The sequence below is a fragment of the Wyeomyia smithii genome, chromosome 3 (assembly GCF_029784165.1).
Source record: "Wyeomyia smithii strain HCP4-BCI-WySm-NY-G18 chromosome 3, ASM2978416v1, whole genome shotgun sequence".
NCBI classification, from domain to species: domain Eukaryota; kingdom Metazoa; phylum Arthropoda; class Insecta; order Diptera; family Culicidae; genus Wyeomyia; species Wyeomyia smithii.
Window position 1 is genome coordinate 240,961,814 of NC_073696.1, and position 15,804 is coordinate 240,977,617.

General features: G+C 38.3%; 1 protein-coding gene across 1 annotated transcript in view; it reads left to right on the forward strand.

Moving 5' to 3' along the window:
* The first annotated feature begins 633 nt into the window (after window positions 1-633).
* The window catches only part of LOC129730023 (uncharacterized), a 68,631-nt gene continuing 53,460 nt past the window's right edge, over window positions 634-15,804 (forward strand). Inside the window, exons 1-2 of the mRNA XM_055688981.1 lie at window positions 634-868; window positions 11,336-11,418. Of these exons, the coding sequence (XP_055544956.1) occupies window positions 836-868; window positions 11,336-11,418 (116 nt within the window). The 5' untranslated portion in view covers window positions 634-835. The remainder of the gene's footprint in view (window positions 869-11,335; window positions 11,419-15,804) is intronic.

Here is a 15,804-nt window from a genome sequence, read left to right on the forward strand (position 1 = left end):
GTTTTGTGAAAGACTTCTAGAGACGATTCATACCCACAATATTTCTGAACTTCGTACTTATTTTTGTTACGCTGCTATAAACTGAGAACATTTTATTATATAGCAAGCAAATTACGGTACTCTCCACCTTGGTGCCATAGTAACAATGACATGGTTGATTTGATGATTATGTTACGTACTCTAGTTCTAACTAATCGGGACGACTGAGCGGAACATCAAATCCAATCATGAGCCAAGCCTTCGCGCTGCTCACTAAACAATTCATTTGTTCTGCTGTATTAGTATAGAGCACTATTAAACTACTGTAGTCAATCAGTGTACTTTAGCTACGTCGATCGCAAGCCGAAGCACGTGAGGTGTTGAACTGCAATTTGTGTATATAATAAAATATGTTATACACTTTGCGTTCATCTATTGGTGGGCTTATCGTCGTGTTTATCGGAGATGTTTTGCCAATAAAGCTCGCATTATTCCAAAAATAAAAATTATCTGTCGAAGATCGCAGTACATTGATAGGCGGATTTTTTTTGCATGAAATTCAACAGCTAGGCTGCCGCTAGCTAATCGTTCGTAATTTGATAGAATACAAATATTTACACCATATGGCCATATATTCTGCCTACCCTTGAATCATGAGTTAGTCCGTCAAGCGGCACGCAGGAGATTTACCGTTTGGTTGGCAATCAGTTCTCCGGAGTGCAACGTTTCAATTGGTTTAGTGTTCTCACGCGGTGAGGTGATTGATAAAACTATAGTTTTGTGACGTTGTCCGTAAACGTTACTGTTGTTTACGGAAGTGTACACTCTACTTTAGTTGTGATAATAGGCCGGGAGCATGAGTTCCGAGGAAGAGGAATTTGGATTTGAGGTGAGTTATCAGTTATGTTTTTGTGTGATGTTTGAAATCGATGATGGAGCAAAAACTTGTTTACGGCTTTATTATTTTTCTAATTCAACTCTTCTTTCTCGCAGTTCAGCCGCTATTTAATTTGAGTATTCTTAGTTTATATGACCAATAAAAATGCTTATGAAGCAAAGACCTTTTGATAACCGCTTTAGACATATTTAACAACCAAGTGATCCACTTGAAATTTTCAAAAATAACTCTGAAGTTGCTCATCATTTTCTTTTCGTGAAATCATATTTTTCTTGGTTTGAAACATTGTTTTACATATCACTCATGCTATTTCGGTAAGGAATCAAAACATCTTCCAATGCCTCCACCAAACTCTCGAATCGATAGCGCGATTCTTTCGTCTTTTAAATCATACTAATATTGACTGTAGCAATCAAGATTTTATCGTTTCTTGTCGGAAAAAGTATTTGTCGTCACGGTTCAGCCACTATAGAGGATTAGCTTCGTGATTTGACGATAGTTGACGACGTCCAGTGACTTCACGATGAATTCAATCATTATGCCTGGCTCATCATCTGATATGTACGTGCCTTGATCACGTTTTTTTTCTAATGTCTTGAGAAAATACTATTCCGAAGTGAAATGTTAAATAGCCATTCATAATGACGACGTGAGGCAGTATATTTTATTAGAGCCGCTGTAAAAAAAACTTTTGCAATTATAGTGGTGATTCACTCGTACGATACGTTCTCCTTGAGGAATTTTTTCGCACCACCAACCAAGAAGCTAAAAAGTTACACAATTTGGGAAAACTTTTTTCTACAAGAGAACAGAGTACTAGTTTCACAGTAAGCTGCTTCCGAACCGAACTTACGGAAAAGTCTTCAAAACTCTGCAGCAGCTGGAACAACATAGAGTGAAAACTTAAAAAAAAACTAAAAACTATAAGTTTCACTCGCTACAACAGGAACCAAGTTAGTACGTAGAGCATTCGAAGCCTGATTATTATAATGTAATAGTTTTATTAACTAAGAATGCCCTCTTGACCCGAGCATGAATCTGAATAATTACCCCCCATTCGACCCAGCCCGGCTTCAAAGCATGCACTGTAAGCTCGAATATTTTTCAAATTCTCAATTGCGGCAGGAAGTAAAATTTGTGTTGGAGATTTCATCAGTAGCGTTTCGTGTCAGAAGTGTTTGGCACGTGAATATAAATTTCTATGTCGAAAGTTTATTAGCTGAGCAGTTTACTGAGGGGTTTCTTATTTCTGAGTGAGCTATTTGTTTGAATACAGTAGGTAGTGGGAAGCAAAACACGCCCGATGCAGTGTTCGAGGAAACGCAACATGGCGTAAACTATAAATGAGTTTGCAATGAAAATTCAAATTTGAAACATTCCTTTGAATTCAATATCTGCTTTTTTTAAACTATGAGACTATTACATCATGCTAAGAACAAATTCCAATGCAATTTACACCTTCCAAAATTATTCAAGCGCTAAAAAACAACTTTGTTAGTGAACACAATTCCCCTGTTCCTACTACAAGTTCAACCGACCGAGAGCGTACCGCACCACCCACCGGGCGGGGGCAGAAAGCACACGTATCCTGTCGGAAAAACATAGCCCATGAAGACACATTTACTCTAGTGCGCTCAATATTTGACCTCGCGATTAGCTCAGCTTAGCACGCAATCCAGAAGAAATTTGCACTGATTCGAGGGTGTAATCGCTAGCGATTGGCAGAACGTAAGCTTCACCATTTTCTGCCCATTTCCGCACCGTGAAAAGCCCGCGCGGATCTTATTTTTGGCTCGCAATCACCCGCGTAAATTGCTACGGTCATGCGAAAATTTCGCTTCGCACTGCAGTTTGTCAGATAGGGCGGCGAGTTGGAAGGCTTTATTTATTGGTCTCTTTAGCTAGTTATGATACGCAGGCCGGGTTGGAAATTATTATCACGAGTGGATTATGGTGCAACCCGACGAATGACTTTGGCCGGTATAGAAATGGAAATAAACAAATGAGCCTGTTGGTATATCTAGACACCATAGAAATTTTCCTATCAGACCGGCTTTTCAGCTATCCGTCCAGGTTTCTGAAATGTTATGAAGATATTTTAATCCGATTGGATACACGAACAATCGTGTGCAAATTTTTATGGCTTGAGTGATATGAATTCGCCTTGAAATGTCTTCAGTTTATTCTAATTTGCCGCTGCGAAACACGAAAACCCTGACTCGAGAAAAAAATAAAATACTGGTTGAGTTGAAGGTGATTTATTTCCTTCTTCCGTAAATGGAGAACAGGATCCTCTTTAACAACATGCTAGTTTAAAGTTATTCAAAATAATATGTGATAATGACAATACGATTTCTCTATCTACCTTCAAAGACATAATGGAAAACCGATAACTGTTTCGTGCGACATTGTAAGGGTCAAGTTGCTTGTAATACTTATAACTTTTTGTAAAAACCATAATTTTGCGATCAACACATTTTTAATCAGTATTTGTATGATTACTTCGGAAAATTAAAACCATAGTTAACGAGTTTGGTTTGTTAACCAATTTCCTACTAATGGGTCACCGTAATAATGTTACTTAAACTCAATGTCATTCCGAAAAGGGTAATAGTAATCACTTTTAGAACTGCTTTCATAAAGACTGTCGCCATAAGGTATAAGCTAGTTGTGAATTTGTGAAAATCGATAGCTGTTGATAGGTTGATAGGTTTCGAATGAATTTCTTAATTGTATGCAATATTTCGAACTTTTCCTCTTTCTTAGCTTTTGCACAAACTTATGTGCAATAATTTGTAATAGTTGTATGCAAGCTTGTATGAATTCTTTTACTATATCAGTCGACTTTAACTATTTGCGAAGATCTGCTTTCATTAGAATAAAAAATCGCTCATTTTGAGCAAATTGTTTCTCATGGTTTATATAGGGTATCGAACGTCTTCGTCAGTGGTTTTCTTCGGCAGTTTTTCTGCAGCAATCTTATGCAAAAGGGGGCCGAAGAAAACCACTGACGAAGACGTTCGATACCCTATTTGGCGAAAATAAATAATAACTTGAATTTTGATTAATCCATGGTCAATTTGGGATAGTCACATAATTTCTTACACGATTTCGGATCATTTTTCAATAGTTGACTGAATAATATGAAATCGTAACTGTTTCAAGTGGTAGGCAAGATTCGCGTCCGACTGTCCAACGTTCGTATCTAGATCAGAGAGGGAGATACGTCTGAACATCCAAAGGATATCAGCGGAAGGCATTGCTGTAGAGTACACTCGTAAAAGTTGATGGACGGATCGATGAGCCAGTTGGAGTGGACCTGAAGCCCATTCACGACGCGGTCAGCGAGAGGTGATAGGCATGACAGTGAAAACTGTATGATGCTTAGTGTCTAGACGTGCTGCCGAAAAGCGACTTCACCGCCGTGGTCACTACGTTCGCTTCATCGTTGAGGTGGAGAATCGCTTCAACAGGCACAACAGGCGGAACCTCTGTAGAGCGATTAACGGAATCAGCAACCGGACCGTGCCAGTTCCTGCCATATCTAGTGACAGAAAGGAGAACCACCATACCATCAAGTCGCAGGTGGTAATAACATTTTGAAGTGGTGTTGAACGGTGAAGTGGGTAAATGAGCCGTCTGGCGGAGCAGTAGAGAAATTGGGAAGGATGGAGCGAGCAGATGTATAGTGAAATTCCCCAAGATTATTCTGATGGTTTTGTTTGAGGAGAGACTACTTACGGCCTGGTTGGAAGGACTCCTATGCGCTATCTATAAAAGAGGACTCAGACTCGACTGTAGTAACTATTAAGGCATGACCTCAATATAAATTCTTTCTCGTATCCTGTTTCATAGACTGAGCCCATTGCAGGGAGTTTTTCTTGGTGAATACCAGTGCGGTTTGGAATGCGGACCAAATATTCATCCTTGACAAGTTTCGAGAATACAACTTGCAGACACCTCATCTCTTTATAGACTTCAAGGCGGCATATGATTCAGTTAAACGCAACGAGTTGTAGCAGTGTTCCCAACAAAACTGATATTGAACTCTTCATGAAAACTACACAAAGTACATGGAGGCTGACAGAGAGCGTGGTAGTCCTACCACTTTCGAACGGGTTGATGAATTTATCTCAGTACACTCGTAACGAGATGAGCCGTGAGATGAAAAGACGAGTTTCGACAGCGAATAGGCTTATTACGGATTGCTTAGTCAGTTTAGGTTCTGCAGTCTACAAATCCGCATAAAACTTGCACTCTATTTGTCGCTGATCATCCCGGCGGCGGTCATGGGCATGGAAGAAGGCCGATCGGCGAGCGCTTAAGGACTTCGAGCGTAGAATCCTGTGATCAATACTTTGTGGCAAACTTGAAAATTGGATGTGGTGTAGGCGCATGGATCACGAGCAGCAATAAGTATAAAACATGCCAGGTTACAGTATTTAATCTAACCACGTTGCACGTACCCGAATAGAGGCCAACACATCGAGGCAAACTCCGCACGCGTTGAATGTATGCTGTCGATGATTTGTCACTATAAGAGTAAAAGTGAGTAGCTATATTAAAATAGACTAAAAGAATGATCGATATTCCGTTTGAAACACCATTTGTATTGATTTTGCTGGCAGGTAATGGAAGTTTTGATTGGATAATTTAATGATCTCGCCATACAGTTCACGAGTACAAAATCATCATTTTGAAATGCCAGAAGCAGTAAAATTAAGACGAATGAACTGCAAGCGTAACTGATTTGCCGTTTCAGTTGCATTTGCAGGGTTAAAAAATCTTAACTAGTGCAACCGTCCTTACCGTACCGTACCGTAGAGATGGCAACTCACTGGCACGTTTCTATTTCTCACACTGAGAAGTCATTCCAACTTCCACTGAGGGTGTTGAAACAATAGCCAGCTATAAATAATAGTCTCTACTGAGTAAATGTACGAAGTGCGAGAATTGGATAAGCGATACAAAACTTGATTCTAGAACTACGTCTTTAACGTTCTGCGGTGGTGTAACGTAAACACATCTGACCGGAGATTGGAAGTTGTGGGTTCGAGTCCCACCTGCTGAACTATATTTTTCGTAGTTTCTACAATTATATTTTCAGTTAATTTAATTTTCTATCTTCATTACTACATTTACTCCTCAAACAAAAAGTAACAGTGATCCATGGCAGCTTATATAAGCTTATATAGGATAGGGCTTATATAGGGCTTATATAGCTTATATAGGATACTTTTGACAGAGGAGAAAGAAGGTGGAGCAGAATTCGGGAAAGGATGTTGTAGGCGGCGTACTGCATTGTAGTCGATCCCCTATTTTTATAGATGGGGCATAAAACTCCTTCCATTCATTCCTTCGGTAGTCTTTCTTTATCCCAAATCCTAGTAATCACAAAGTGGAGAACTCAGCCTGCTCATTACCGGCGGCTCGATTGATCTTTAGTGACCCAATTTCCTGTTTGATCTGTAGGATATCGGGAATTGGGACACTGTTAGCGTTTGTAGGCACTTCAAGGTTAACTTCCCTTCCGTCTCCTTACATTGCTCGCGCTATTGAGGTGCTCATCGAAAAATTGCACCTGTTGACCAGGGAGCAGGTTTTCCTCATAATCCCTACACATATCTGTAATCCTTACGGGATTGGTTCACCTTCTCGTAAATATTGCGCGCCATTAGCTCGAAACAGATGCTCCAGCTCCACAAGATCTCTGTTATCCTACTGGCGTTTTTTTATTCGTTTTGTTTTATTCGGCCTCGTTCCCTCTTGTGGCGATCATCATATAGCTTTTCCAAGCTTGTTTCTCCCTCTCAATCGCTTACTGTCATTCCTCGTTGAATCAGTCATTTTGTCGGCTCGTCGTTACCTCGCCTAGTGCCGTGGTTGTGGCCTCTCCGATGGTCGAGCGTAGCTTGCCCCATCTATCGTCGAGAGTCGATGCAGGTGAAATTTCGGTTTTCGAAAAAATTTTTTTGATGCCAAATGACTCAAAAACGCATGAAACGTCGAGAATTGGTGTCATCTGAAAAAATTTTTTTTTGCAAAAATTTACTCTGGGATTTAGTCGTTTTTTCGATTGTGGAAGGCGGAGTTCAAAATGTTTAAAATTCATCTTTTGAAATTGATCACTAGTCTCTCGAAATAGCTTGTATAATGATATACACTATAACTAGCATCGAATACATTATGTTTCATTAGGGTGGTTCATTTATTCGACATAAGGTGTTTCATAATATTGTGTAAAAATGAGTATAAAAGGAAAAAAATCACTTTTCACTGAATACCAATAGAAAAATTCCTGAAAATATAATATTTGTTATATCATTGTCGTTAGGGTGGCAAAGTTGAATTGGAAAAATTATAAGTAAAATGGCAAAATATTACAAAACAAATTTACAAAATGTATCAAACTACTCTGTGCAAAAAAAAAATTATCTCAACCAAAATTAGGATTGTGTCTCGTGGAAAATGTTGAATGCTTTCATGTCATTTGCAAAATCACACACGGGAGGTACATGGAGTTTTAATATTTGAAGAATGTTTTCGATTACAAGTGTGTTAAACTTTTAGATGAAACGGTGTAAGCTGATGGAATATGTTATACACTAGGGTCGCTTTTTACGCGGTTGGTTGTACCGCATTTAAAAGATTAGATTAGATATATTTATATTAAACTTATTTGATACAGCGTACAAATAATCTTCCGGATCGAGTAAAAATAATCCGCGTTATTGTAAAAATATCCCGTTGAAAAAAACGCATATAAACAACCCGCGTAAAAAGCGACCCCAGTGTATTACTTTGTTTGAAAAATCTACTCTCTAAGACACTTGCACTCGTCTTTCGAATGTTGTACCAGACAATTTATTTGTTTTATTTACCCCAATAATGTCCTTTGTCAACATTTGATTGAACACACAGTGCTCTGGCTTATATAATCGGACAAAAGACTGTATCGATGTTTTTCAGTGATAATGAGAGTATAGGGATCTCAATCAGATACGCAACACAATTGACTCGTTGTTTCTGGGTTTGCGTCGTTTTGACAGTTCGACCATGCATTTTCTGTCAAGTTTACATCATCAGAACGTGAACGTGCCCATTGGCTGAAACTTTGCATAGACGTTTTTATAGGCAAAAAATGCCATTTTGTGCTATTGGTTTAATTTATTGAAACATAACTCATTTTTGAAAAGCTATTGGAAAATGCTAATTCGGATAGGTATTGATGATTACAAAATTTTTAAGATCCAACACGGTTCATTTGAGCGGTGTGACATCTTCGGCAAAGTTGTAGATAATAGTTTTGTTTTTTTTTTAAATATACACTCTGAAAACAAATTAATAATTTAAAAAAAAAATAAAGGAAGGTTATAAATTAATTATCGAAAACAGCCCATTTGAAAAAAACCGATTTTTTTTTATAAAAACTACGAAAATTTTGCTGAACAACGAAACCGGCCATGGAGAAATCAGAAAAAAAAAGTTATATTTTTTAAATTTTTTTTTTTCACAGGGTACATTTATTTTGGAGGAACGAAGTTATTATTTACAACTTTGCCAGATGAACTATGCCAATCAAATAAACCGTCGGCAAAGTAGTAGATAACATTTTGTCTTTTCAAAAAAAATATGCCTCTTAAAAAAAATAATTGAAAATAATATTTTTTTTCAAAATATAATATTTTTTTTCAAAAAATATTTTTTTTTTCAAAAAATGATAACTTATTTTTATTGATTTCTATATGATCGGACTGGTTTCATTGTTTTGGTAATCATTCGTAGGTTTTTTTTAATAAAATCAAGTTTTTAAAAAATGAGCTCTTTTGAATAATTTATTTTTAATCTTTCTTCTAACAATTTTTTGAGTGTAATTTTTTTGGAAAGGCCAAATTATTATCTACAACTTTGTCGGAGACGTCACACCAAGCAAACGAACCGAAGTGCTTTTTTTTATTTTATACTCATTTTTCACAATATTATGAACCACCCTATGCCGAATAAATGAACCACCCTAATGAAACATAGTGTATTCGATGCTAGTTATAGTGTATATCATTGTACAAGCTATTTCGAGAGACTAGTGATCAATTTCAAAAGATAAATTCTAAACATTTTGAACTCCGCCTTCCACAATTGAAAAAACGAACAAGTCCCAGAGAGTAAATTTTTGCAAAAAATTTTTTTTCAGATGACACCAATTCTCGACGTTTCATGCGTTTTTAAGTCATTTGGCATCAAAAAAAAAAAATTCGAAAACCGAAATTTCACGTACCCCCCACCCCCCCCCCTTGGGTGATTTTTGGGTTTTCAAAAAAGCCAAACTTCAATCGCTTTGCGCCACCCCATTTTAAGTCCGATTGAGCTGAAATTTTGCACAGGGTGTTTTTTCGAGCCGGTGAACATTTCGTATAGGGTTTTTTTTTTGAAATTCGAGATGACCATTTTGCCTGGCACCCTAATGTACTGCTACTAAGTGTTGGTCTGAGGTGCTTCCGTCTGTACGTTCTTGATGTCCCGTGGCGAACAGCTGTCGTATGTTAACTGCGCGTAAAACGATTCCTTCTCGTTGTCAAGTCTACCTTCGTGCGGGCAAACATTGCCGTTGACGATGCTGTAGTTGAAGAAACGACCTTTAATTTTCAACAAACACATTTTCTTGTTGATCGCCTTCCAGTTCCGATAGAGCCACGATGCCGAGCTTGCGGGGCTCTAATTGCTCAAGCAGCACCAATTTAGCGACTTGTAGTTCCAGGTACCGAATGCCGAATGTTCTGATTTATGTTTTCTCGATTGTTCGTAGTGTAAATGTTCAGGTAGGCTGCGTTACTAGGGCCCCGCTGCCGATTTTCGTGTTAGGGATGCCATCCTGGCTAGGGCGTACGAGACACTATGTTTCTTGACTCAGTCATCCGCTCCGGGTCGGACGCTGTTGTGAGCCGCCCCTAACCAGGGGAACAGACACTTAGAAAGGTTGGGATTTCTTCCGAGGAAGTCAGCCTCTCTCTCCCCCTTCCCTGTCAACATACGACCGAGGTCTCATCACGGGTTGGTTACCATGCTCTTTGCTTGGTTACTCGTATCCTGGCTGGTACCACGAAGAGATAGGGATAGGAGTTACTTAGCAGGGTGCTACGAACCACAATGAAATAGTACGCACTGCCCAGCCATTTACCAACCACGACCTTATCTGGAGAAAAATGGCTGCGAAGTCGACAAACTTGGAATGTGATCGATGCGTACCACTTGTAAACTTTTTCGAAGAAAATGTAAGGCATGAGCTGAAGGTGATGAAATTGAATTATAGGGAATTTATAGTAAAGTTCATTAGTAGAGAAAACTTAGAGTAACCCGTATTCATATAACACTATTGCAACTAGCGAGTTTATGAATCCTTGAGCGGAAAAATAAAAATTATAAAAAAAATTACATTTTTTGTATGGAATAACCACTGCGTGCAGGATTTTGATCTGTTGTGATATCATTCGGCTGTTTTGCTGTATTTCGCACGTCGTATCAGTTGCAATACCATAGACCTCTCCAATCGTGCATGTTTTGCTGCACTTTACACCATGTATGTAGGATTAAAAATGAGGCAAACAAATCCTTGCATTGATTACAAAATGTTTTTTTTTTTTTGCTGGTTTGAAAGTTAATTTATTTCTACGCGATCTGTGTGATTTGTTTACAAATAGTATTTTACAGTACCGAGCAACTCAAAAAAGAATATATTTTTCGATTTATTCAACTCCGGTAAAGTAAAGCATGAGTCAATTATGAGGCAAACAACTCGAATTTGCTGTGCGTGACTGAGCTGTCAGGAAGCTCTATTATATAATAGTGTCTAGAAGATTCAATTAATCATAGTATAGCATTTCTAGGTTGAATGGTTTTTCAGAGAATGTTTATCTTTTTTGGCTGTTTTTTGTCGCCTGGAACAAGCAAGCACGAGTGTCTGCCAACTTTGACAGCACTCCATCCGCTTGACATAAGAATCGTCGAAAGTCTCTATCTCTCTCTCTCCATTAGTACAAATCAACACCGGCCGGTCTCATTGCGGAACTTCCTATCCGACCAAGTGTGCTACTGGTATCGGCTCACATCTCGTTCATCCGGTTACCATAGGAATCGGAGGTATTATTTCGATAAACCCGGTCGTATTCCTCGGGGTGCACGTCTAGTAGCGGGCTTCGTCGGGCTGCCTGGCCATTTTACTTCCGCGGGGCTGCGAGTGCAAATGCGATGCGAGAGTTCTGCCCGACAGACTTGAGTATCTGCAGCGGTGAAGTGTTTCTATTGAGTTCAAAAGTGTTCTAACTATTCAGTTCTTAAATTGATTCAAAACCAAACAGAAAGTGATGTAAATTGTGCAAATTTGTTCTTATCTACTATTTTCGGTTACCTGCGGTGATCGCATCGACGGAAACTTGGATTCCTGCTTGCGTGGTGTCCATCCAGACGTCGGATTTCTTCAGCGAAGAATTTATGACGAATTCCTCATTGGCTATGGATGCTTGCTTCACTGCGTTTGATAAGGATGGGTAAGTTTTTTTTACGATATTATTTTAGAAAGTTATTGCAAAGGTAAACAAGTTATGAGTGTATAAACAGAAGCTGTCAACATGAAGATAATTGTGTTTTACCAGGAGTCAGTATGTTTAATGTAGAGTGTTGCATGCTGTTTATGCTGGTCTGTCGCAACACAAGATAATTCAAATGAAAATTTATAAACAAAGCCTACTCACATGCAGAAAAGATCTCTGACGTAACTTCCAACGTTCTTATATAATCACATAACCGTTATGTTAAAACTGTTTAATCAAACTACTCAATTTGGCATCTAATTACGTTCCATCGTCTAAAAAAGCAAGGAACCCATGTCGTCTCTTTTAGCTAATATTCAAACTCGCTTATAATATAAATATAAACATCATTTGAAGCAAAGCATATCAGTGAAAATGAAATATTTGCAATTTGTTTGGTATGATAAAGTGACTTCCAATCAAATGTTCGGCTTTTATATTCCCTTGATAGTGGCTGGCAGTTCGATGATCGAAGCTGATATTCGTATGCATATTCTAGTCCCAATTATTAGCATACTGAATTTATCAGGACTACTGTTTCGAATTTATTGGCATGCGCGCAGTTGTGATCTAGCTGCAGAATGCAAAACGGCAACAGCCCGCATCAGGAAGCTCCGAAGCGCGAGCGCTGCGGAAAGCTATAAAACGTGTGTTCACTGATACGGGTGATGCAGTTTACGAGCTTTATTATGTGAAATGGGATTTCCGTGCATTGTGCCGCGAGTAAGTAGTGTGTCATACTATGTGCTGCTATGCAGTGCAAACAATAGGAGCTCAAAAGGCGCACGAATTTGATTAGTGTGAAATATGAGTTTCATGTTCGCGGAGCGTTTTTGGTTTTTTTTAAAGGGGTGATAAAAAGTTTAATAAAACTCAGCCGGATAACATTTTATTGTTTTCGCGGGAGCTTTCCATCTCAGGATGTTAGGTTGTCAACTTTGATTGCTTCCGTTATATTTTAGTAAACCAAGGAATAAAATAAGAATAAAAATTCTCGACTGACCAAGGTCGGTAGTGTTTTGTTTCATATCTCATTCCTGTTAAGTATATTTCGGGAGTACATTGAGCATTGATTAAAAATAAAGAAGGTTGTGTTAATATGTTCACAACAATTTCAATACTACACACACTACAATAACGCATAAGAGATTTCTTCATGTCACTTATTCAGTCACATACTAAATTGTTTTTTGAAAAATATTCAACACAATGTCACGATTGTTTAGTGAGCATCGATGATAAAATGAAACAAAAATACTTATAACCGTTGCAAAAATGTTTAATTCTTGTTGAGTTGGTTTTTATGGTAACCGTATCCATGAGATAAACTGTTAATCACTATGAGTAACAGTATTGCAGTTTTCCCATGATTGCATACGAATAGAAATTGTGTACCGCTGCAATGATTAACCAGCGGTACTCTGTTCCACCTGTACTGTACGGTACTTTTACCTTTACCAGCATGTTCTCTCTTAAGACATCAGTTATTATGAAGTTCTAAAAGCAGGTTAACAAATTGTTTAAGAAAGAGGGCTGTTTCAAACTTTTCAAAAAACCTTTACTTTCGAGACATCAAATTAGTCTATGTTCATGAAAGCAAACAGAATGTACCACAGCATAGAAAACTAAGACGTAGTCCCACATCAAAATCTTACATTTTACTAGCAAGAGGCTCATAAAGAGAGCCATATACATTTTTGTCATAGTACGGCAACTCGGAGATTGTTATTTATAGAACAGCTCAGTTAATTATCACAATTTACACGTTCGTTTAATTTAATAATTTTTCTCATTCTGTCTCGCAATTTGGAATGAAAAAAAAAATGTATTTTTTTGACATCTACAATTATCTGTGTAGCATTCGATTCACATTTCTTTGACATTTCTCTCTATTAAAATATAACGAAAAATTTCTTTTTACACTGTAATGCACAAAGTCTCATCTATAAACCCAAAAATAAACGACTTATTTATGACAAAAAAATATTACAAGTAAGGTAATATGTTTTTCTGTGATTTGTTAAATGTTCTGACGGTTTGTAGAGGCTCTTGAACAACCTTCTTTCAACCTTAATAGTTTAATATATTAGGTGTATCATTCACTAGATATTGTTCATTACCTTAAGAATATCTTACTAGTTTCAAGGAGAACATAGAACGTGTTTGCCTTCAAAGCTGCAAAATTCGTCCCATTTTAAAACGATAAGTTATTCATACATCACATAATAATCAATCTTATAAGATTCTAAGAAAAATTAAAACATTTTCAAAACAAATTAAACTCTCGGCTCTCTAACTGCAAGAGATCCCCAAAACATCGTTTACCAAATTCAACCCACGTCTATTTTTAGACACCAACTCATTTTTCACGACTCAGTCCCAATAATTTCATGCATGAATTTGCATTTCCCCGCATCCACTCAGAACTTATCCACGGGACGATAAGCGAGGGGGTCTAATGAGCGGCAGGCCCGAACAAATTCCCGAAAGCAAAACCAATGCTTCGCGAGGCTCGACTGGCAATCAGGCGACAGGCGCGGGGTGAAAAAGTTTCCGCACATGCTGCTGACGTCATCAGCGATAAACCACCAAAACGGACAGTATGTATTGGCAAACAAATCGGCAAGCCCGCACTACTGGGCCCACGCCCCACATTCGGTTGTGTCATCGTGCACTTGCATAACCAACCGAAAAAAAAGGTTTCCTCTGCAATCGATACGGATGGGGAATCGGATGTAGGACTCAACTCATGGCGTGAAAATTGTTTTTTTGCTGCTTGAGATCATGATGTTGTGATACACGTTGGCTCTCATGACTAGAATACATAATTTAATATGGGAGAACTCTTTGTGGCTTTTTTACGATTCCAATTCAAATAAGCTGAATAGCGAATTGACCTTCATTTAGTCAGTACCCACAATGCCTAGAGCGAGTACACTGCCAGAAGATAAGATTGTGGTGTAACTGAAAACTAACAAATTGACAGTAATGCATAGAACAATGATTGTTCCCATTTTTTATGTACAGTCGAGGAAAATTCGCGTGAAAAGAAAAATTTCTTTTCACTTCGTATAATTTGATGCTGCAAGTTATGAACAATTTACCGATGTTGCTTTCCTGTTGATCATAATAAATAGCCACTCGGAAAATGGGCAATGTCAAAAACTGTGCATTTGATTCACTTCAGGAAACACTCTCTGCAAAGAAACCTTCAAATCAGTACAACAGGATAATTCTGCAATTTGCAGCCAATCCCGGTTTCAGGGGAGGATTGGTTTTTTTTATCATTCGAACCATGACTTCTATGGTCTGGCAGTTGGCACTCCGGCATATTAAGGTCACGATACAACATTGCCATAAAAACTGCAGAAGTGAGCAAATCTGAACCTTAAGCTGTACCCGGTGTGGCTGTAAAACGCGAATTCGCTTTTTATCGGCAATAAATCGTATGCACTTGCCGGAGACTGTCGGCAAGGGGTGGCTACATCCAACCCACTACACCCTAACGGGTGCTCTATCCGGGCAGATTTATTGAACTAGACGATGCACTACGTACGTGCTAGCTTGGATTGATGTGAAGCAACACATCCGTATAAAATGTAGATCGACGGCAGAGCGCCGTTTCCGAGTTACGATGAATTATTCCGGAATCGTGCCTTTATTGTAGGTGTATGTTCGTATTTTTTATAAACCAGCAAAGTGGGATGCACCGGGTGGTCCTCCTTCTGTAGATTGTTTCTGTCTTTATCGTTCACTAGCAGATGCAGGATTTATAAACGATAAAATGGCATGGCGGCAGAAATGTATGTAGGAAGATTACGATTAGCATGCAGGCATGTAAATGTTGGTTTACCAAATGTGAAATTGGTACGTTACTTTGTATTCTTTTTTTCCACTGCGTTGCGATCTTATCAGACTGCAGTTGGTTGTTTTACATATTAGTCAAGTATTAGACCTCGGCAGAGTCGGGCCTATTTGCATCTCATTTCATCACTGATTTGGGTCTTTTGCGGGAGTCGCCAGAAGGGGATTCTCACGACAGTAGTTTGGGCTTTGGGATTTGGGTGTATTACCAAAATGCACGTGGACTGTGAGATAATAGTGATTATACAAAATACAAAATTTCAGCTGAATTGGATATCATTCAGCAGTACCGCAAAGCCGTTAAAATTTACTTCTTTCTCAAAGTGAACATTGAAGAGAATAGTTCAAGAGTTTGAAGCGAATATGCAATGATTTATTCCGTTAGTTACATCGTTGTCTATATTTTAAAGCTTGTTGGAAAGCGGTTTCACTTTTTTAATCGTTGATAAAAATCCACAGGTAGTAGTACATGAAATCGTG